We start from the raw sequence: 23,785 nt of genomic DNA, 5'->3' as shown, positions 1-23,785 counted from the left end.
AACTGGATGATGAAAAATAAGCCAGGCACAACACGACAAGTATCATACATTCTCCCTCAATGTGGAAGCTGAAATAGCATGACCTAAATGTAGGAGGGTAATTATGAAAGTCTGGGAAGGATGGATACAGGAAACTGAATCTCATCTACATGTATAAGAATATCAAACTGAACCCTGTAGGATGGTCTTCATGACAAAATCGGAAATAGGGTAGAAAGAAACTAAAATAATATGGATGAATTTTAAATTCATGTCCTTTTTTTAAAATTGGACATTTTATTTATTTACATTTCAAATGTTAGCCCCGTATTGGCTGGCTTTGTGTGTCAATTTGAAACAAGCTGAAGTTTTCACAGAGAAAGGAGCCTCAGTTGAAGAAATGCCTCCATGAGACCCATCTGTAAGGCATTTTCTCAACTAGTGATCACGGGGGGGGGGGAGGACCCGGCCCATTGTGGGTGGTGCTGTCCCTGGGCTGGTAGTCCTGGGTTCTATAAGAGAGCAGGCTGAACAAGCCAGGGGAAGCAAGCCAGTAACATCCCTCCATGGCCTCTGCATCAGCTCCTGCTTCCTAACCTGCTTGAGTTCCAGTCCTGACTTCCTTTGGTGTTGAACAGCAATGTGAATGTGTAAGCTGAATAAACCCTTTCCTCCCCAACTTGTTTCTTGGTCATAATGTTTGGGCAGGAATAGAAACCCTAAGACAAATTGGTACCAGGAGGGGTTATTCCCGTGGCAACCTGACCATGTTTTGGGGAGGACTGTGGAAGGACTTTGGAACTTTGAGCTAGAAGAGCTATTGGGATGTTAAGAGCTTCTGTAGGAACTTGGAAGATAATGTTGAGAACAGTGAGGAAGATGGAGGCCTGACTTGTGAAATTTCAGAGGGGAAGATTAAAGACTCTTGTCAGGGCCATGTTGTGATTGTGAAGATTCTGTGGTTTTGGTTATCTGGGGTTGGAGAATCAGCTGTGATTAACAAGATACCAGAACTAATAAAGTGAACCTACGAGATACTGGAACTATTGATGCTGGTCAGCTGGAGCTAAGAAAGTAGTGGTGATTAGGAACAGACCAACATCATTGAGGTGACATCATCTGGGAAGTGTTTTTTGAGAGCTGTGTTCCAGATATGCCTCGTGCTGTGGCTGGACTTGGTAATGTGTAAGAGTCACTCAGCTGGTACTGGCTTTGAAGGCATGAAGAGGTCATGAAGAGCAGCTGAGGCTGGGCACTGTGAGAGGCCATGGAAGGCTGTTTTTCCTCCCACCCTTATAGTTCCCTTGATTATTTTGTTCCCTCTTCTATGTAGGACATCCTACACATCCACACTTTGGTCTTCCTTCCTCTCGAGCTGCATGTGAGTATTTTTGCATCGATATTCATGAGGGAAATTGGTCTGAAGTTCTCTTTCTTTGTAGGGGCTTTGTGTGGTTTAGGTATAAGCATAAGTGTGGCTTCAAAGAAAGAATTGGGTAGTGTTCCTTCTATTTCTATTTTGTGGAATAGTTTGAAGAGTATTGGTGGTTTGAGCTGAAGGGTATTTTATTGACCACCTGATTAGACCACCTTCTGTAGTTCACAGGGCAGCCTATCCCCGACCATGGTTTCCCTCTTAACTGAGTGTCTTTCTTCCAAATGTATCAAATTAGCAGGGTTGGGACGAATGTAAACATTAGCTAAGGACTAATAGATTTGGATAGCTTATTCTAAGAATGGAGCCCTATAAATGACATTTTTATATTCTAACTAGCTCGTATAAAAGACACACAGCCCTGATATTTTATTTACAAGCTGGACGCCTAGATTGCACAGGTTTTGAACTATTCTAACTAGGTACTAGGTATTGGTATTAGGTCTTTTTTGAAGATCTGATAGAATTCTGCATTAAACCCATCTGATCTGGGCTTTTTTTCTTTGTTGGGAGACTTTTAATAACTGCTATTTCTTTAGGGGTTATGGAACTGTTTAGATGTTTTATCTGATCCTGATTTAACTTTGGTACCTGATATCTGCCTAGAAAATTGCCCTTGTCATCCAGATTTTCCAGTTTTGACTATAGTCTGTTATAGTAGGATCTGATGATTTTTTTAATTTTCTCAGATTGTTTTTATGTCTCCCTTTTCATTTCTGATTTTGTTAACTTGGATACACTCTCTGTGCCCTCTGGTTAGTCTGCCTAAGGGTTTATGTATCTTGTTGATTTTCTCCAAGAACAAGCTCCTGGTTTTGTTGATTCTTTGTATAGTTTTTTGTCTCTATTTGGTTGGTTTCAGCCAACCAAAAGTTTGATTATTTCCTGATGTCTACTCCTCTTGGGTGTGTTTGCTTCTTTTTATTCTAGAGCTTTCAGATGTGCTGTCAAGTTGCTAGTGTTTGTTCTCTCCAGTTTCTTTTCGAGGTACTTAGAGCTATGAGTTTTCCTCTTAGCACTGCTTTCATTGTATCCCACGAGTTTGGGTATATTGTGCCTTCATTTTCGTTAAATTCTAAAAAGTCTTTAATTTCTTTATTTCTTCCTTGACCAAGTCATTGTTGAGTAGGGCGTTGTTCAGCTTCAATGTATATGTGGGCTTTCTGTTGTTTTGTTGTTATTGAAGACCAGCCTTAGTCCATGGTGATCTGATATGATGTATGGGATTATTTTAATCTTCTTATATCTCTTGAGGCCTGTTTTGTGACCAGTTATATGGTCAATTTTGAAGAAGGTACCATGAGGTGCTAAGAAGAAGGTATATTCTTTTGTTTTAGGATGAAATGATCTATAGCTGTCGGTTAAATCCACTTGGATCATAACTTCAGTTAGTTTCTCTGTGTTTCTGTTTCCATGATCTGTCCATTGATGAGAGTGGGGTATGAAGTCTCCCACTATTATTGTGTGAGGTACGATGGGTGCTTTGAGCTTTAGTAGGGTTTCTTTTATGAATATAGAAATTGTCCTTGTATTTGAAGCATAGATATTCAGGATTGAGAGTTCATCTTGGTGGACTTTTCCTTTGATGAATAAGTGTCCTTATCTTTTTTGATAACTTTTGGTTGAAAGTCAACTTTATTCAATATTAGAATAATATCTGCCCAGGATCTTCTAGCTTTCATAGTCTCTGTTGAGAAGTCTGATGTAATTCTGATAGGTCTGACTTTATATGTTACTTGACCTTTTTCCCTTATTGCTTTTAATATTCTTTGTTTTGTGCATTTGGTGTTTTGAGTATTATGTGACTGGAGGAATTTCTTTTCTGGTCCAATCTATTTGGAATTCTGTATGCTTCTTGTATGTTCATGAGTATCTCTTTCTTTAGGTTAGGGAAGTTTGTTTTGTCCAGCTTGTTTCTTGGAACCATTTGCTTGGAAACTTTTTTTCCAGCCTTTTACTCTTAGGTAGTGTTTGTCTTTGTCACTGAGGTGCGTTTCCCATATGCGGCAAAATGCTGGGTCCTGTTTACATACCCAGTCTTTAGTCTATGTCTTTTGATTGCGGCACTGAGTCCACTGATGTTAAGAGATATTAAGGAATAGTGATTGTTGCTTCCTGTTATTTTTGTTATTATATTATCTTCTTTTGGGTTTTTTGTTGCAAGATTAGTTTTTTGCTTTTTCTAGGTTATAGTTTCCCTACTTGTGTTGGAGTTTTCCATCTTTTGTCCTTTGTAGGGTTAGATTTGTGGAAAGATATTATGTAAATTTGTTTTTTGTCAAGGAATATCTTGATTTCTCCATCTATGTTGAGAGTTTTGCTGGCTATAGTAGCCTGGGCTGGCATTTGTGTTCTCTTAAGGTCTGTATGACATCTGCCTAGGATCTTCAGGCCTTCATAGTCTCTGGGGAGAAGTCTGGTATAATTCTGATAGGTCTGCCTTTATATGTTACTTGACCTTTTCCATTATGCTTTTAATATTCTTTGTCATTTGGTGTTTTGACTATTATGTGACAGGAGGAATTTCTTTTCTGGTCCCATCTATTTGGAGTTCTGAAGGTTTCTTGTATGTGTGTGGGCATCTCTTTCTTTAGGTTAGGGCAGTTATTTTCTATAATTTTGTTGAAGGTATTTACTGGCCCTTTAAGTTGGGAATCTTATATACCTATTATCCTTAGGTTTGATCTTCTCATTGTGTCCTGGATTTCCTGAATGTTTTTGGTTAGGAGCTTTTTGCATTTTGCATTTTCTTCGAAGGTTGTATCAATGTTTTCTATGGTATCTTCTGCACCTGAGATTCTCTCTTCTATCGCTTGTATTCTGTTGGTGATGCTTGCATCTATGACTCCTGATCTCTTTCCTAGGTTTTCTATCTCCAGAGTTGTCTCCCTTTGTGATTTCTTTATTGTTTCTATTTCCAGTTTTAGATCCTAGATGGTTTTGGTCAATTCCTTCACCTGTTTGGTTGTGTTTTCCTGTAATTCTTTTAAGGGATTTTTGTGTTTCCTCTTTAAGGGCTTCTACTTGTTTATCTGTGTTCTCCTGTATTTCTTTAAGGGAGTTATTTATATCCTCCTTAAAGTTCTCTATCATCACCATGAGATGTGATTTTTAAATCAGAATCTTGCTTTTCCGATGTGTTAGGGTATCCGGGGCTTACTGTGGTGGGAGATCTGGGTTCTGATGATGCCAAATGGCCTTGGTTTCTGTTGCTTAGGTTCTTGCACTTACCTCTTGCCATCTGGTTACCTCTGGTGTTAGCTGATCTTGCTGTCTCTGACAGTGGCTTGTCTCTCCTGTAAGTCTGTGTGTTAGCACTCCTTGGAGACCAGCTCTCTCCAAGCAGGAATTCAGTATGGAGAGCTTAGTACAGGGTCAGCTCTGGGGCACAGATGGAAAGCAAAAGGATCCTGTCCCAGGCTGCTCTTCCATTCCTGTGTCCTGAGGGCTCTGGGAGGGTCACTCAGTGGTGGTCTCACCTGTGCTCTCAGGTGTGTCAGCACTCCTGGGAGACCAGCTCTTTTCTGGCAGGATTTGGATATGGAGAGCTGTGGCACAGGGTCAGCTCCAGGCGCTTATATGCCTTACTAACGTAACAAAATGATATAAATGGAAAACATAGAAGGCTTAAAGCAGCATTATTCATAATAACCAAAATGCAATCAATACATCAATGAGTGATTACAAATAACAATTATATGCAGCTACAGACAAAAAATTCACAAACATACTATTAGGTAAAAGAAGCAAGATATAAATGATTCCATTTCTAAAAAACTCAAAAATGGGTGCAATTCTAATGGGAAGGGGGTCAATCAGGTTTCTGCTTCTGGCACCTTCCCTTCCCTGCTTGCTGCAACATCTTCACCACTATAATGGACTGTATTCCTCTGGAACTGGTTCCAAATAAATTTTCTTCCTCACATTGCTCTTTCTAAGGTATTTTATCAGAGGAACAAGAAAGTAACAAAGGCAGCATTGTAATTTTAAAAGTTAACTGAAAACTTTTGGGGATCCTGGGCATGACGGTACATGCCTGGCTTCCTAGAGGTAGAGGCAGGATAATCAACCCAAGTTTAGTCTACATGGTGAGTTCTAGGCCAACCAAGGACACTGAACGAGTACCTAAACTACAGCAAGCCAAGGGTTACCACTAAATCTATGAGATGCTCAGAACTTGGTGTAAAAGCGGGCTCAGGTTATTGGCCTTTACTCATGCACATTCAGAACTTTACGCTGGGAATCAGGAGTGGTCTGATGTGCATATGTTCTAACTCCTACCACCACCAGAGTCCCACCAAAATAGCACAAGGCTCCTTTCTTCTTTGCCCATGATGAAACAAAATGGTCTTACTGATTGTCTCCAAGTTTCCTTTTCACGAAGTCCTTAAGTTCCCTGAATATACTTCTAACATGGAAGCAAAAGTCTTTTTTACTTTTGACCTCTACGTATTGTGATATGCATGGCATATAGGGTAGACAGCATCGTGACTAGACTGCAGGTGAGGACAGCAGGAATCTGAAGAAGATCTGAATAGAGCAGCACACCCAAGACTTTCATCACTGCAGTGACAAAACACCCAACGAAGGCAGCCTAGGGAACAGGGCTCATTTCAGCTCATGGTTCAATAACTCAGTCCAGCACGGTAGAGAGTCGCACCTGCAGGACCTTGAGGCGGCTGGTCATACTGCATCCACAGTGACAACGTAGAGAAATGAATGTTCCGGCTCCATGAGCTTTTTATTCAGTCTAGGACCCTGAGCTATCAAATGGTGCTGCCCACATTTAGTGTAGGCTTTCTCACCTCATTTAACCTAATCTAGAAAATGCCTCATGACATTTTCAGAAATTTGTCTTCATGGTGATTCTAAATCCTATTACACTGATAAACAAGATTGACCATCACAAGCCCACTCACTGTCAAGCTGACTCACAGACTTCCATTTCAAGCCATAACCTTCCACCTTCGTCCTCACAGATTTACAGACACCTGATAATGCAAAATGTATTCAATCTAATTTCAAAAATCCCTATAATCTTAGCAAGTTTAAAATCCCACATAGTTTAAAATTCCAAAGTCCATGCCTCTGTTGAGATTCAAGGTAATCTCTTAATTGGGAGAAACTATAAATTTTTTTTAAGTTACATTCTTACCACATAGAAAAGGGAGCTCTGGGGCACAGGAAGAAATGAGTGAACCACAGGAAGACTGAAACTCATTAAGGAAAACACCAAATCCTACAGCTCCACTGCATCTTCTGGGGATCACAGTAGAATCATTTGGGTTCCAAGAGTTGGATGGCCCATTTCTCAGCTGGGCTGCTGGAGGTACACGTATAGTCCCTCTTTTGAGCCAACTCTCCTCCATGCCAACAGCTTTCTTCAGCAGAAGTTCCATGGTCCTAGATTCAACAACATGCTGGGGTCTCCAGAACAACCACAGTTTCACAGTCCGCTTCACATGCTGACCTCAGGATGTCCTCCTAGCAGGACTGAAACCCTGGCACACATCGCTGGCCTTAGTGGCTCTCCGGAACTGTTGTACAGACCTCATGACCTCCTCAATCTTGCATCTGTTGTGCCTGTGAAACCACTGTCATGTGGATGACTCTGCCAAGTTCTGCCAACAACCTGGAATGGAGCCTGACCTCCTGGACAAGAGCTATGGCGCCTTCTGTATGCTAATTCAGGGAATCCTTTCCCAGGAAACTGTTTTTGAGCTGGGAACCCCAACAGTATCATTCTTAGTTTAGGTTCCTTCCTTTCAAATGAATCTGAATCTCCTTCAGATGAAGCCTTCCCTGATTGAGGCCTTGTCCTCAGAGGACCTTTCCTGTTCTCAGGCTGAGTGCCAGATCCCTGTTACATGGCACTAGTCTCTTCAACAAGTACAGATAGTTTGTCCTTCATCAACACTCTGCTTGTCTGAAACCTGACACTTAAATCACACACACTTTCCTCCCCAAATGTCAGCTTTCTTATATCTCTGCTCGACCTTTGCTCTTTCTCACTATAGATGTGGAATATACCAATAAGCATTGAGCAGCAACCAAGACTGAATGGTAGTCCATCTTGAAACGTCCCTGATCAAACCAACTGGTCTATTACATTCAGCCTCACTCAAGTTCTCAGGAAATCGGCCAGATAGATTCTTTCACCAGAATAATCCAGATGGAGTCCTTGTTCACCTCTGACATTTCATGATAGAGGCCTCCTTTTACACGGGTCTTCCAATATCCCAATAGAATGTTCCAATAAGTTCTGCTTACAGTACTCCAGGGCTTTTGTAGCCCAAGGATACAAACTCTCCATAGTCCTCCTGAAAACCAGTTCCAAAAAACCAAACATTTCTGGGTACCAGTTATCTGTATAAATTAGCTTTCCTCATTAATGACCAAATTCCCAACAAAAGCAACGTAAGGAACAAGAGCCTTATTTGGGTTTATAGTTCATCATGATAGGGAAGTCATGGCAGTGGGGGTGGGGGGATGTGGTGTTGCTTATAGTAGTAATCACATTGTATTCCCACAGAGAGCAGAATACTGCAGCTCTGCTACCCTTTTCCTTCTCATTCAACAGGGACCCTCCCCAACACATAAAATGGTGCAGCTTACATTTAATGTGGGTCATTCCACCTCCAACTAATCTAGAAATGCCCACAGAACTGCTTCCACAATGATATTAAATCCCATCACTTGCATACTTCTCATTTGATGTGCAGCATGACAACTAAATGAAGCCATGATGGAAGGAAGGACACTGGATGACAGTAATCAAAAAGAACTACTTACTATCCCATCAAAGATCAAGGTCAGGCTGGAGAGATGGCTGAGCAGTTAAGAGCACTGGCTGCTCTTCCAGAGGCAATGAGCTCAATTCCCAACAACCACATGGTGGCTCACAATTGTCATAATTGGATCTGATGCCCTCTTCTGGTGTGTCAGCGACAGCATGCTCATATACATAAAAAAATAAATATTTTTTAAAAATCAAGGTTTTATCAAAGGACAAAGCTCTACCCTTTCTTGTGAATCAGACACACAAATTGAAATTGGAGACATGAAGGCTGGCTAAACTCCTTTGCTGGCCCCGTAATAACACATGAACATATATTCAGTACTAAAAGGATGCAGTCACACATCTCCAAAGGCTCTTCTCTCTTGCTTTTACCATGTAAGTGTGTGCAGTTATTTTTCATTCTTTCAAAATTAGTAAATATTGTTTGAAGTATATAAAGAATTGTCTTGCATTCTAAAAATAAGTGGAAGTTGCATTCTGGTGGAGAATATAACTAATAAGCAAATATATCAAACAATATTAATATTAGTTCAATGGCAATAAGATAAGAAAATACAGCACAGGACAGACAAGAAGCAGAGAAAAAGCAGACTGTTTAAAATCAGTCAGGAAAGGCCTGAGCATGTGTTTGGTTTCGCTTGTTTGGTTTGGTTTGTTTTGGTAAGAACTATACTTCTTGGTATGTTTATTTGTAATGGGGGAGGGGGGGTCTCACTGTGTGGCTGCAGCTGTCCTACAGCTCACTCTGCAGACCAGGCTGGCCTCGAACTCACAGGGCTACATCTACCTCTGCCTCCTGAGTGCTGGATTAAAAGCATGAGCCACTACACCAGGTTTCTGCTTTATTTTTTTAAAACTTTATTTATGCTGGCTCTATAGACTATAACTTTAAAATATTTCTTTAAAACTCGTCAATCCATAACAAATTATTAATTTCTTAGTTCCATAAGAAAATTAGCTTAGTGTTTACATAATAACCTAAGGTAAGATATAATCAGGAAAAGTTGACCAGCATAGAAGAGATTATTTTAAAATGCTAGAAGATACACTAGCATTCAAGTTGTGGATAAAGGATCTGAAATTTTCTGACTGTCCCCGTTCCTAGGAAGTGTAGCTCCTGCCAGGGGCATGACCACCACTACTCACAACCTCTCCTGCCTTTCCAGCCCCAGTGCTGTGTCCATAAAATCTCTAACAGTAAGTCGTGGAATGATTTTACATTCTCTACAAAATAAGAAACATAAAACCAGTTTTCACCTCAAGGGCTCTTGGGATTCGTTTTAGTAATCACCCCTGAGATTGTAATATGTATCCTTGACCCGCTAATGTCTAACACAAATTTGGACTTTTACTTTTCTCAGATAGTCAATGTATTCTACATAAGTCCACTCTCACATTTTGCTTTGTATGTACTTCTGACAAAGACTTTAAATCTTACAGGATGGACTTTTATTATCGGTATCTATTTAGTTACCGCTCTGTGGGCCCTTTCCAGGGCCTTTCTGTTCCTCTTGGGCTTTGCGGTGGTTTGAATAAAAATGGCGCCCCAGGAGGCCCATGGGGAGTGGCACTATTGGCCCAGGTGTGACCTTGTTGGAAGTAGTATGTCACTGGGAGGAAGGGAGGGGGGGAGAGAGGGATAGGCTTTGGGGTTTCAGAAGTTCAAGACAAGCCCAGTGTCACTCTCTCTTCCTGCCGCCTGCCAATCCAGATGTAGAACTTTCAGCTACCTCTCTAGCACTGTGTCTGCCTGCTTGTTCCCACGTGTCCCACCATAATGATAATAGACCAAACCTCTGAACTGTAAGCCAGCCCCAGTTAAATGTTTTCCTTTATGAGAGCTGCCATGGCTCTTTCTCCTCCATTGCAAGCCATACACCTGATTTGGCTTCTCACCAGTCTTCTCAAGCCAAGAAACAAAGCAAAACTGTCCTATTCCTCCATGGATTCAGATGAAAGCTGGTAACAAAATCAGGCACAACTCCAAGAGAAGACACTTGAGGAGAACGAAGCTGAACCTGTAAGGATTCACACAATGGTGAGACTAATGGTTTATACTGAATCATTGTCACCAATCAATCCTACCAAATGGAGTTCAACATTTTAACCTGGAGACTTGGTCATGTCTCTAAACTGGGGGTGTGGTTTGTCTAGTAATAAAATATAGAACCTAAAAAAAAAAAAAAAAAAAAAAAGAGTTGCCATGATGTCATGGTGTCTCTTCACAGCAATAAAATCCTAATGAAAAAGGCTTCCTGTTACTGAATAATTCTAATAATTTCCTTGACTGTGGTTATGCTAATAATAATTTAAATTTATCTCTCAAAAAAAGTGTGTTGCTTTATTTTTAAACTTTCTCTCCATTCATGTGGCAAAAGCTGGGGAATTTATTTCTTTCACTTCTTATCTTCAAAATTGCTCCTGTCCACTTTCTCTTCAAGAATGTGAATACCTACTCTGAAACTATCAATGGTCTTGAATCCAAAGTAGTGTTTACAAGACAGGCAATGTTCTAACTTCACTTCGGTTTTCTTAGTTTTCAAAGATTTAGGACATAGATGATCCAGAATGTCAATACAGCATAATCACACAAGTCCTTAAAACCCAAAGCTGTTATGACCAAGCACAATCTTCATATAGGACATACTAGGTTATGAGGCTCACATGAGTGGATCCTGTCAACTCTAGTAAAAAGACTCAAGCAGGAGCCATGTGTATGCATCTGAACAGACACCTTAAATGGAAGCTAGAAGTCTGTTTCTGTTTCCATACAACTGTGTAAAAATAATGACCTTACTTTTTCCATAGACCCTCCAGCCCAAAGTCAACTAACCATTTACAGGCGTTTTCATGAAAATGATGTTTAGAGACTGGCAGGATGTCTCAGTGGATATAAACTCTTGCACACAGGCCTAATGACCTGAATCCAAAATTCCCCAATTCCCCATTTCTCACAAGGTGGCAAGGTAGAACTGATTCTCAAGAATTAGCTATCCTTTGATCTCCAGACTCCCACAATGGCACATGGGCACTTGTGTACACACACACACACACACACACACACACACACACACACACACAATGCCCCTTGTACACACACAAACACACGATGGCACATGTACGTACATACACAATGGCACTTATACACACCACACACTAATAGCAGCAGCAGCAGCAGCAACAGTAGCAGTAGTAGTAGTAATAGTAGTAATAGTAGTAATAGTAGTAGAAGAAGAAGAAATAATAATAAAACAATAATGTTTTAAATGTTTGGTAGACAAACTACATAATCATATTTATCTTACTATACATTCAGAAAAAGTTCATTTTGAGAAGGAAAACCCCAGGAATGGAGAGATGCCTAAGCAGGAAGACCACGTACTGCTCTTATAGGGACCTGGATTCAGTTTCAGCACTCATAATGTATGGTTCACAACGCCTGTAACTCCAGGGCTAGGAAATCTGAAATCCTCTTCCAGCCTCTGTGGACACTGCATATATATGCCACAACACCCCCACACTGTAATACACACATACATATAGTTAAAATATTTTTAAAATATCACTAAATAAAGGAAAACCTAAGGTTATGTTTTCATTCACTCATACCTACATACCCTATAATTAACTTGTTCTGGGAGGTTCTGATAACAATTGTTCTGTTCCAATTGTGATTTATGCATTCTTTCTTTCTTTTTTTTTTTTTTTTTTTTTTTTTTTTTCCCGAGCTGGGGACCAAACCCAGGGCCTTGCGCTTCCTAGGCAAGCGCTCTACCACTGAGCTAAATCCCCAACCCCTTATGCATTCTTTCTATCCTCATCCCTCTATGGTTCAGTCTGGATATCTATGTTTGACCCATATCATTCACTACACTAATCTTTTCAGTAGAATCTAAGCTGTTAAGACATCTACAAAGTTCTGCTTTGATGACTGCATTTTTCGGTTCTACAAATTTCCTTTGCTTATCTGTATGGATTCCAAACCAGATAATAAAAGGCCCCATCTTAAATATATGAGTAAGCTAGAGTTCATGCCTGATAACTTGAAAATCTGAATCATGTTCCTGCTTTTCCTCTCCTCACAGACCTCTCCTGGAATGCTGAACACTGCATGTGAACATCTGTAGAGACCCCACTCGATTGTGAGGCTCTTGTTAGTTTGTTGTTTATTTCCTCTAGAGAAGATAGAAAGTAGCCATTCTTAGTCTGGGATTGAGATGAGCATAAATAGAATTTGTAACCTTCCAAGTGTTGTAACTAACCACAAATGCACATGTTTACCCAGGACTGGCTCTGGAAAACTTAATTCTATTTTCTCCTCAGAATTCAAACTGCTCAGTCCTTCTCTCTTCTGGCTAGAGCTCTCCGCTTAGCTTCTCACATTTATCATCCTCACAAATTAGCAAACTCAACCTGCCAGGCTCATGCCAGTGGATTTTTCTTCTCAGGATTCCTTGAAATAGGTTCAGCTGCCTTCAAACAGATGGCTGTGGGATTATGTGGGATTTCCTCTCCAGTTTTCTTTTTAGTTGTTAACTATATATGAAAGTTCATACAAGTCATAGCCAGGAGAGATGGCAATAACACAAAGAAAAAATGTGTATGCAATGACAAAATGACAGAGTTGGCAAGAGCATCATCCTATGGAAGCTATACCCACCTTCCATGCAAACTAGGTTGTCTGCAGTAACAATCCTGCTGGACGACCACCTACCCCCGAGGAAAGAGTCAATAACAGAGATCTCACGGATGTGTGCATTGGTACCTGGAAGCAAATCTAATTCTGAACGACGCTGTGTTTCTTTGCAACCATCTCCAAGGCATCGCCAGATATGGCAACTCTTTTGTTGTTTTTTTTTTTTTTCAAATACATTTTTTAGCTGCATCAGACAGTGTTTTCTCACAGTGTGAAAAAAAAAATCACATCTCCTCTCTGAGCTCGCACAGCACACTTTCGGACTTCTCCTAAATATAAAGCTTATTGTCAGAATGAATCACAATTGGCTGTCTTCTTTCCAAGCTGTAACACCCATTATTGCAGATTTGACTTAAAGTATAATAAAACAAAACTACTCCTACAACTGCCAACTGATGTTGCCTCGGCACATCTACGCTCCACCTGGCAACAATTTTATCATTTAAGCCTTCATAATGTGTAGTTCCTAAGCTTGTGGTCACCTAATACTCCCAAGTCTGAAATTCCTATCAACTGACCCATTCTTTATGCACCACCTGTGTTTTGGTTTGGGCTTACTTTAAGAGCTAGATTTGACACATGTCCCTACTGAATTTCACTCTTCTGGCTTTCATATAGCAACCTGAACAGTCTAGTCAGTGTAAATTCTGATCCTATGGTCTGTCTTCTAGCTATCTCATATAGCTTTTTGCCATCTTAAACAGCAGTTCACATTGGATCTGAGTCCATGTCAAAATCATTTATAAAAGAAAGAAACTCAGTGGTATGGACTAGAGAGCTGGCTCAGTGGTTAAGAGCACCGACTGCTCTTCCAGAGGACTGGAGTTCAATTCCCAGCACCCTTACCAGGCAGGTCACAACTGCCTGTAACTCCAGCTCCAGGGGGTCCAGAACCTTTGGCCTCTGCAGGCACATACACACACCCAGACACAGACACATGATTAAAATTAACAATAAACCTTTAAGACAACTCAAGTGTACACGGAGTACCCCTTTCTGATGATACCTAACTCTTTAAGGACAGTTGTTCAGCAGTGATAAACCATCTGGAGCACATATCCCACCTTAATCACAAAGCTACTATGAAAACAAAGTCGTTTTTCTAGCTGCAATCTCTTGGTAGTATACAATATAGCTGTGAGATTGTCTAGCAGTTCAGAGAGCACTGAAATGGGCTATGAAGGGAGGACTTGGAATGACTCTGAGAGAAGACAGGCTCATCATAAGACAGTAACTTAAGACATCAACCATGCAACAGAATCATTTAAGCCAGTTCTGTAACATTCTCACTTCAATTAAATTAGTAAGTCAGCTGTGCGTAGTTGTGTCTGTAGCCACATTAATAACATTAATAGCAATATTATTTGTGCTTGAAATTCAATGTAATTAAAGACAGCAAATGGGCACTGCTGGCATTATTGTATTAACTGATTGAGAGAACTGAAATCATCTCTGGGACCCCACACAGCACCAATTCAAACAGGTAAAGAGGAAACACACACAATGTATACCAATAGAATTGTACAAGTAAAGTAAGAATAGAGAAAAGGGGCTGGGGGTGTGTGCAAACATTTACTCTCATGATTTTCAGTTAGGACAACCATAGTTAATTGGGTATAGCTAATTATAGTTTAGAGAAAACCAACAGCACTGAATGAAAACACACTGCCCACTGGGCTTTAATAATACAGAAAAGTGACCAAAAAACACAAGGAGCAAAATACTTTCAATAACTAAGCACATTAACATTTGGAATAAAAATGCAACTTTTGTTAGTGTTTTTTAATTGCACAAAAGGCTGGTTTTTCATTGAAAAAAATTAATACTTGGAAAACAAAGACACCAGCAAAAGAAACAAAGTGAAAATCCATCAGAGACCAGCACCACCAAACAAGTCCCCACTTAAGCAAGGAGACTGCTCCCTTGAAGGGGTGAAGAAAGTTTCTATTATTAGCAGAGATAAAAAGTGCCTGAAATTCCTTCCTCACTAGCACTATGCTAAAAATAAGATGGTTTACCACACATCAGAATAGACCTTGCTTTGCATATTCATCTCATTGGCTTAAGTAGAAAGTACAAACCTAATGCCCAAACTTTCTCTTATATATTGGGTCTACATACGGTAAGTTCCTCTCATTGTTACAGAACACTCAACCCTGGCACCCACTTACTAATTAACTTGAAGGATCTGAGATTAGATCTTTCTGCTAGACCAAATTAAATTACCTACTTGACTTCAAAGATTAACTAATTTTTCTGCCAAATATTTTCCTTATCATTAAAGAAACGGCAGGAATCTCTGGTAATTGAGGTGATGTTGCATTACAGAGCGTGACCAAGGCTGGCATAACCCACAAGATATCGAGCACTCTGGCTTGTTGTCATAGAAGCAGTGGCAGTGGCACAAATGAGGAAAAACGGTGCTGTGTCAGCCCGAGAGGTGACAAAGCCCGTTCTGATCTCTTCCAGGGAATCTGAGGCACAAGTACACCACATGTGATGTACACAATACTTGCCTTGGGGGTCATGACGGGGAGAGGTTGAAAGTGAGCAGTGTTTACGCAATTAGAGATTTCTGAACACATTTATCTGCAAATTCCATTCCTTTCATCAAATAAAGTTCTGTTCTCAGAACTAGGTCACGGGTAGTGGTCCCAGTGTAGCTAACGGTGTGTATAAGTGAACCTCTTGAGCTATGTATGTGCATGCACTTTCCCTCACTGTGTAAGGATCATGAGTTTGGCATATGCCACACAGCTAGCTGGCTTATGATAGTTCCACACAACGTTATCCCACTCCAATGCTCTGGACACTATAAAGAGTATGCAAGTACCATGTCCCTGTGAGTGTGTTTGGAATATACCTGTCTACCGCATGCCACAGAAGATTACCTGGACAATACCAATAATAGCCTCGAGTGTACATAGTGTAATAATTAGAATATGGTTTTTTAAAAAACTTAACATTGTGACTTTCATCATTGAAGAGTTAAAAATGTATTTCCCTTTTCTGTTTCATTTTTGGGACAGGCACTGACTGTATGGCCAAAGCGGGAGTGGCATCCATGATCCTCCAGTCCTAGCCTCCAGTGCTGGGATAGATGCCTGTGTGCCACCATAACCAGCTGTGCTTCCCTTTCTGACATCTGACAATCCCGCTCTGCTCTCAAGAAACCCGAAATTCTGTTAAACCAAGGTCAGCAATTAAGCACAAATATGTTTAAATCGATTTCTTTTCTTAATCAGCTTAATCAGTTGATCAAGGTCTTTACATGTTGCATGTGTTCTCTTTTAGGATAGAGATATAGTAAGGGCAGAAATCTAACTGTTCCAGGCCTTCAGACTGGTGGGAATAAAACATAAATCTCAAGGAAAGCATAGTATACTTTTAATCTTCCAACTAGCCACTTAAAACTAGCTATTTACATTCTGAAAATTTTCATCTCAAAAATAAATGGGGACCTAGTGAAATGTTTATTTAATTTCATGAAATCCATGTGTCACAAATAACTACTTGAAAAGCAGGAAAACCTAATGTTCCTGGTGAACTTTGTTGTCTAGAGGGCGATTGATGTCACAGCAAAGTATCTGTTGGTGCACAGATATAAAAAAACAAAAGATCCGTCCTACTTATGCCACCTTTTCATAAGTTAGAATAGAGAGGTCTAGCTACAAGAGCTCCAAACAGCAGGTCTATCCTACCAGAATGGGTAAAGCTTTAAACCATCAACTTAGAGGAAATCTTTCAAGAGATCTGAAAACATACTGCTCGTTCATTTTTGTCAACCCATAGACTCTGTCTCTAGGACACTGTCTAGAAACAGCAATACTAGAGCCTAATGGAAGAGAAGATTCAACTTAGTCCATTTTAAATAAGTTTTTAATTACTTACTAGCAAATAAGGTTTTATATGCTTTTAAAGTAATTTGAAGCTATGTTATTACATGAAAGCTATACTACTATTTATATTTTCGCTTATTAATCTTAACTTAGATCAATAAATTTATATATCAACAATTGAAATTAAATTTAAATAGCATAACAGTTAAGTGAGAAAGTACATAAATGTCCCTCGCTCCTCTATTCCACGTGGTTATTGCCTCATAAAATTAAACCATCCACTATTAAGGTTTATAGAAGAGATTAATTTTATAAAGTCTAAATCTGTAACTATTAAAACTGTATGAGCTTTCAACAAAACATGCTGAGACAAGTGGATAAGCACACGGAAAAGATCAACGTTTAACCTCACCTCCATACTTAGCAACAAATGCAAAAAAAATGGATCTCAGAGTTAAATGTAGAAGTCAGAACAATCAAATATTCACAAGAAAAGATACTAAGCCAAGCCTTTCAAATCTCCTAGGCAAAGATCTTTTAACTATATCAAATATTTGATCCTACCCACCCCACCCTGGAACTCACTAAGTAGACCAGGCTGGCCTTGAACTCACAGATATCCTCCATCTCTTTAAATGATAACTCTGAGCTCAAAAACCTTAAAACCTTTTATATTTCAAAGACACAACTAAGAAAATGAGAAATCAGACAAATCAGTTGAAATGCTTGCCTAGCATGTGTACGAGCCTCATAAACCGGCATGGTGGTGCATGCCTGTAATCCTATCATTTGGGAAGTAGAGACAGGAGGATCAGAAACTCTAAGCCAGGCTTGGCAGTGTATTGACTTTGATGCCATTCTGGGATACATAAGATTCTATAATGAAAGAGAGGGAGATGGTGGGGAGGTGGAGAGAAGGAGTCCAACAAAGCAAGAATTTTGTTTGGAATATATATATTCAGCAAGGAATTTGTAACAAAAATTTATTTCAAGAAATCCTGTTAACTCAGCTTAAAAGTTGATGAGCAACTTGTCTTAGCCTGTCTTCTACTGCATATTTGAGAGCAGGTAATTTATTAAGTAAGGCAGTTTATTTGGGCCAGTGGCGACAGAGGTTGGGAAGTCTGCGAGCATTGTGCCAGCATCTACTCAGCTTCTGGGAACCACTCCATGGTGCTGGCTCTCATAGCAGGAAAAAAGCAGGACTAGCAAGTGCATGGGAAAGCCACAAACCACAAAGGGCGAACTAGCTTTATAACAATAGTTTATCTATCCCACTGTTACTTACGCACTGAAGAAAGGCAACGATTCCACTAAAGACCAGGATGACGCAGAAAAGTTCCAGCATCTTTCAACATGGTATGGGAATCAAATCCAAGATAAGTTGTCGTACAGAGCAAACCCTATTCAAGACATTCATTGTACACCTCAACTAAACACAAGCACATAGCCAGGTGGGTTGAACACCTTTAATCTCAGCACTCAGAAGGCAGAGTTCTAAGAGTTGTAAGCCAGCCTGGTCTACATAGCAAGTTCTAGGACAGTCATATCTACATAGTGACACCTTATCTCAAAAATCAAAACAACATATATATATATATATATATTTACGTATATATGTACATATATATTTAAGAAAATATATATGTGTATGGTTGAATAAATGAAATGATGGCCAACAGTAAAACACTGTCACTACTAAAATGCAAAGTCAAAACTCCATGCCCAGTGGAATAAATGTAACAAGTCAAATAATAACCACTGATAAAGAAATGGAGGGAAATGTCGGTGGGATATAAGATGGTACGACCATTTTGGAAAACAGTTTGTCAGCATCTCAAAAGACAAAACGATGCTAGGAACCAGCAACCCCACTGCTAAGTAACCACCCGAGGTGTGAAAAGATGTGTGTCCACAGTGGTGAGGTTTCGATAAGAGTTGTCCTCGAAATGCTGTGTGTTCAAGAGTCAGTCTCGAGTTAGTGAAGCGGACTGGACCCCACCCTCAGCAAGGGACTAATCCCTGCTATGTTCATAGCACGATCGATGACCATACTGGGTGGCAGTAGAGAGTAGGAGGTGAGCCAATCTTTAATGAGGTAAGCTTCTTTGCTTCACATATTTCCTACCACAGTGTTCTGCCTCATTACAACACAGAACGAAATGATCAAGTGACTGCTGGGATAATATTATTGTGCACTGTGTAAGGATTGTCTTTTATTGCTCAAATGCTGAGTTCTGTGCCAGGAGAGCACTGATTGCAAACCGGACTTTGATACTGTTATTCGTACAGATACATCAAACTTTGTAAACACTCCCTCTCTCACCTTCTGATTGGTTTAATAAAAAAAAGCTGACGGCCTATAGTGAGGCAGGAGAGGATGGACAGGACTTTGGAGAGAGATAGAACTTGGGAAGGAGAGTCCAGCCGGGGAGAATTCTCCAGCCAGATGCTGAGGAAGACATGGGACTAGAATAAGACATGGTAACAAGACACAAGGCAGAATTTAGGTGAGAATAAATGGGCTAATTTACAGGCTAGATGGGAATAAGCCTACACTATAAGCCCTTAAGCATTCATAATAAATATGTCTCCATGTTGTTACTCAGGAGCTGTTGGTCCCAAAGAAAGTCCCATTGCAAGTAACCACAGACTGAAACCTCTTAAACATGGCTGAACTATATGTGTCTTCCCTTTGAGTTAGTTTCCCAAGTATTCTCTCAGGGAAACAACACACATCCACACACAGGCCTTTGCGTATGAATATTCATGGAGGCGCTCTTTGTAATAGCCTGTATAGCAAGACAATGTCCAGCAGCTAAGAAGCATGGGGGGAGGGGGAGCATACAACAGCTCATGCAACAATAAAAAGGAAAAAATCAGTGATAGATATGAACCTCAAGAACAAAATGCTAGACATAGAGACACCATGCTCCACAACCCCAATTCATCTTTTTCCAGAAAAGACAGTCCTTATACATATTCGGTGTAAATGGCTGTATCCGAGGGTTGTGGGTGGGAATGGGATTAACTACACTTAAAATAAAGGATAAGATAAATTTTCTCCAGCTAAGCTACACGGATGGTTGTGGTACTTGGTAAACTTGGTACTTGGTACTAGGTACTAAAAACTGTTGACCTGTATACTTAAAATCAGTAACTTCTATAATATGTTTTATAATACCTCAATACACGTTTTTAAAACTACATATGCCTTGCATAGGGGAGGAGCTCAAGAAGGCCCACTCTCAGATGAGAAACTACCTACACAGTTCACAGTTGTTTATGGGGTTGGGGGCAAGGCGTCTAGTTTTCTTCAGAGATGTGACCCCTAGTGGGTTGGCCCCATACCCATGCACATATCTGCACCACTATATACATATGTGACATTGGGATGGAGATTTGGTGGGAGGGCATGAAAGGAGTTGGAGAGGGAGAGGGAGCGCAGTGACTCTAATTAAAGCACATTGTATGAAACTGTCAAATAATAGATTAAAACGTATTCTTAAAATGCGAGTGCTCTGTTTCACTAGTCCCTTGACTTAACTACTTAACAACTACGGCTGTACTGATTACAAACCCACACAACCTAGTTTAATTTCTGTCATAAAATGCCCTGACTAAAAGTTACTTAGGAAAGAAAGGGTTTATTTTATCTCAGATCTCCAGGCTACAGACCTTTTGAGGGAAATCAAGGCAGGAAGTTGAAGCAGTCACATCCTCAGTCACCAGCAGAGAGAGAGAGAGAGAGAGAGACAGAGAGACAGAGAGACAGAGAGACAGAGAGACAGAGACAGAGAGACAGAGAGCGAGAGAGACAGAGACAGACAGAGAGAGAGAGAGAGAGAGACAGACAGAGAGAGAGAGAACGAACACATGCATGGATGTTTGCTCATGCTTAGCCATCCCTCTATACTTACGCAGTACAGGACCCAATCTCAGGGAACAGTGCTGCCCAGAATTTTTTTTTTGGGGGGGGGGCCTTCCCACTTTAACATGTGCACAAGCTAATTAGATCTAAGTAACTCTTCATTCAGATTCCCTTTCTAGCTAAGTCTTCTTTGTGTGCATTTGAAATAAATAGTAACTATCACACCACACAGTGTTTCTTTAGGGAAGATCAAACTACATCAGGAAAACCCCCAAACAGCTCATTCCACCAGGGTTCTCCAGGAAAAAGATTTTTCTCGTAAATCAGAGGTCCCTTCAGTTCCATATATACTTTAGGAAGCTGGTGGTTTAGAAGCAGAGAATATAACCAAATAGTTTTAAATTATCCCGTGACAATGGTTTGAGGACTCAGAGTAGGTATTGCACTCTACACCGAGAGTACAATAAAAATTTTTTTTTCAAAAGCAAACAAAAGCACTTAGCAGAACATGAAAGCATAAACGGCTAAGTTATATAACTTACCCTAAATGGCAAAGCAGCCGTTTGCATAACTTTGTACTGCCAATCCAGCAAAGCAGTTCTCAGCAAAGATGGTGTCAACATCACCCATCTAATCTCTGGACCATCTCACGAAGATCCACAATTCTTAAGATCCCGATTTCATAAGACTTCAAATAACTTTACAAACATTTTAGTTCTTTACAAAAATACCCACTCGGTGAGACCATGTGTGACCACCTCAAAATAATCTGCCTCACAAAAGTCCCCATCCTTCCTTCCCCTAGTTGCCTTTCTCAGTAGGAGGGGGCATACATTTTGCACGTGTATTCTGATTGCATTTCCCTCTCGGAGAAAGTCCCAGGAAAGCTCAGGTTTTGCTTTCCTAGAACTCTGTTGCCTGGAACAGTTCCTCGCATGTGGTAAGAGCATTCAATAAGTAGTGTTTCTCATTGTACAAATGGGTATTAGATAGACCGAGAGGAGTTAATCCTCGCAGGAATGATGAGTCCCTGCCTTCTATTCAAGTCTTCGCTGAAGGTTAAAATGTGAAAAATATGCCTCAGCATAAAATTCCCAGACTGCTTACCCACTATTTATTCAACAAAAAAAGCTAACGTTTCACTTTTAATTCTCAACTCGCTACCAAGTATTTTCTTAACAAGAGCTGGTAATCAAACCAAACCCATGTGACTCTTATTAACTAATAAGAAAGCAAAGCAAAGTTTAATACTTAACTAGTAAGTGGAGTTGAAATTTCAAAAGCAACCTGGTTTTTCTTTTTTTCTCCCCAAAACCCACAATTCGCCATCAAACAAACCCCTTGCCTAAGCAAGTCTGACATCTTGGGAACCCAAATTCCATTACCAAGGAACATTTTTCCCAGACCCCGATCCCAGAAGTCTTCCTAGAACCAATTTACACACACCAATCAACCTGCAGAGCTGGGGTTCCCCTAAAGCCTCTGCCCAACCAGCTGCATTCCAGCGTTTTCACACACCCAGCAGAGGGGACTCGCCACCTCTCAGCATGCCCCTAGTCAACTCCACCATCAAAGGCCTGGGACAGGGAAGAATCTGGGGAAGCCAGGGGCCTTATCCGCAAGGCCAAAATTGGAGGACATTTTAGACCTCACCCCTGAATCTGCCAATTCTCTGTGACCTTGGGCGTGCCGCTGAAGCCTTGGAGCTCGCGTTCTCCCACCTTTAAGGTGAGGACCGCACCCTGGCTACGCCACGTTAAGGATTAAGTGAGACCACAGATGCTGCTCCACGCAGAGCGCTTGGCACCAGTGGGAGACCCACTCCCAATCTGCTGCGCCGTGACTACCCCATCCTCCCCACGCTTCGGGGCCCTTTGGACTGGGCCAGTCGCCCAATTCTGCAGACAAGTGAGCTGACGGGTAGAGAAAAGACAAGGTGCTCGCAGGCACCCCCGCCAAGGCACAGCACAGATCGTGGGTCCCCCCTGACCCACGCCCCGGCTGCCGCGCCAGGTGCCTGTGCCCCGGGCTCGCCTGCGAGCACTCCACCTGCCACCCGGCCCCGCGCCCGCGCCCGCGCCGCTGCACTCACTCTTCACTTTGCCGAAGGTGCCGACGCCCAGGGTGTCCCCCAGCACGTAGTGTCCGATCTTCACACGCCCGTCGTGCTTCTGCTTCTCAGCCATGTTCGGCGCGCGGCCTCCCCCGGCCGCGGGCTCTGAGCGCCGCCGCCGCCGCCGCTGCCGCCGCCGCCACCGCCTACCCACAGTGCAGCGGGCCCGGGGGGCGGGACGGGGACGCCTGGGGCGCGGTAGGGTGAGCGCGGCTCGGCTTGTGTGGACGCGAGCTGGAGGCGCAGAGCCCGAGGCGTCCTGAGGAAAGCCCACGGCGGTGAAGATGGAAGGGATGAATCTGAGAGCGACCGAGGTGAAAGGAGAATCTGAAGAGAAGTGGGGGTGAGGGGGTGCAGACCGTGAGACGTGCCTCAGGACAGCAGGGCCAGCGGGGAGGGCGGCCCTTCCCTAGCCCCTGGCACGCTCCCCCCAGGCAAGGTTTATTTGACTGGGAACGTTCTAGTCCGTACCCTCCTCAGATAGCGACCCCATTGTTTTAGAACTCACGCTTATTTTGTAGTTCCTTGTCACGTTATTGTTAGGTCGAAACCCTGGACAAACTGCCAAAGGAGACGCCTATCATTAACATATCAAAGGTGACGGTGGCTGCCAGGTTCTCTCAGCATCCCTCAGCCCCTACCTGGGATAGGGTCCTCCTGCCTGCCATACCTCGACTCCTACCCCGAACTCTCCAGCCCAGGGACTGGGCTGCCCCTTCCCTCAGGTCCCCTGGTCCCTAGATTATTCAGCCATTTTGGCTGTGCTAATCTCTCAGCCCAGACCACCCACCCCTCTAGTCCTGGCTCCTCTCTTGCTCCCACTCCCCCTCTCTCCTCACATGGCCCTGCTCAGTCTGCCCATGTTCACCCTGGACTCTCTCCCAAACGTCTCTGCTTCTGCCTGTCCGTTCGTTTATCTACAATAAGCCTTCTTCGTTGTGTTAGTTAAGGTTTTTATTGTGATGAAACACCATAGCCAAAAAGCAAGTTGGGGAGGACAGGGATTATTGTTACACTTCCACAGCACTGTTCATCTCTGAAGGAAGTCAGGAC

The 23,785-nt window shown here is 41.7% G+C and overlaps 1 protein-coding gene across 2 annotated transcripts in view; it reads right to left on the bottom strand.

Moving 5' to 3' along the window:
* Nucleotides 1–22,870, bottom strand: part of Prkaa2 (protein kinase AMP-activated catalytic subunit alpha 2) — a 70,009-nt gene extending 47,139 nt beyond the window's left edge. The window contains exon 1 of one of the 2 annotated variants that reach the window (XM_032901203.1): nt 22,712–22,870. In XM_032901203.1, coding sequence (XP_032757094.1) covers nt 22,712–22,805 — 94 coding nt within the window. In that variant the 5' untranslated portion in view covers nt 22,806–22,870. The remainder of the gene's footprint in view (nt 1–22,711) is intronic. The other variant, XM_032901222.1, reaches the window with a different exon arrangement.
* Nucleotides 22,871–23,785: the final 915 nt, after the last annotated feature.

The sequence above is a fragment of the Rattus rattus genome, chromosome 1 (assembly GCF_011064425.1).
Source record: "Rattus rattus isolate New Zealand chromosome 1, Rrattus_CSIRO_v1, whole genome shotgun sequence".
Taxonomy (NCBI): domain Eukaryota; kingdom Metazoa; phylum Chordata; class Mammalia; order Rodentia; family Muridae; genus Rattus; species Rattus rattus.
The sequence above is the reverse complement of the archived record's forward strand: the minus strand, read 5'-3'. Positions and strand labels throughout refer to the sequence as shown.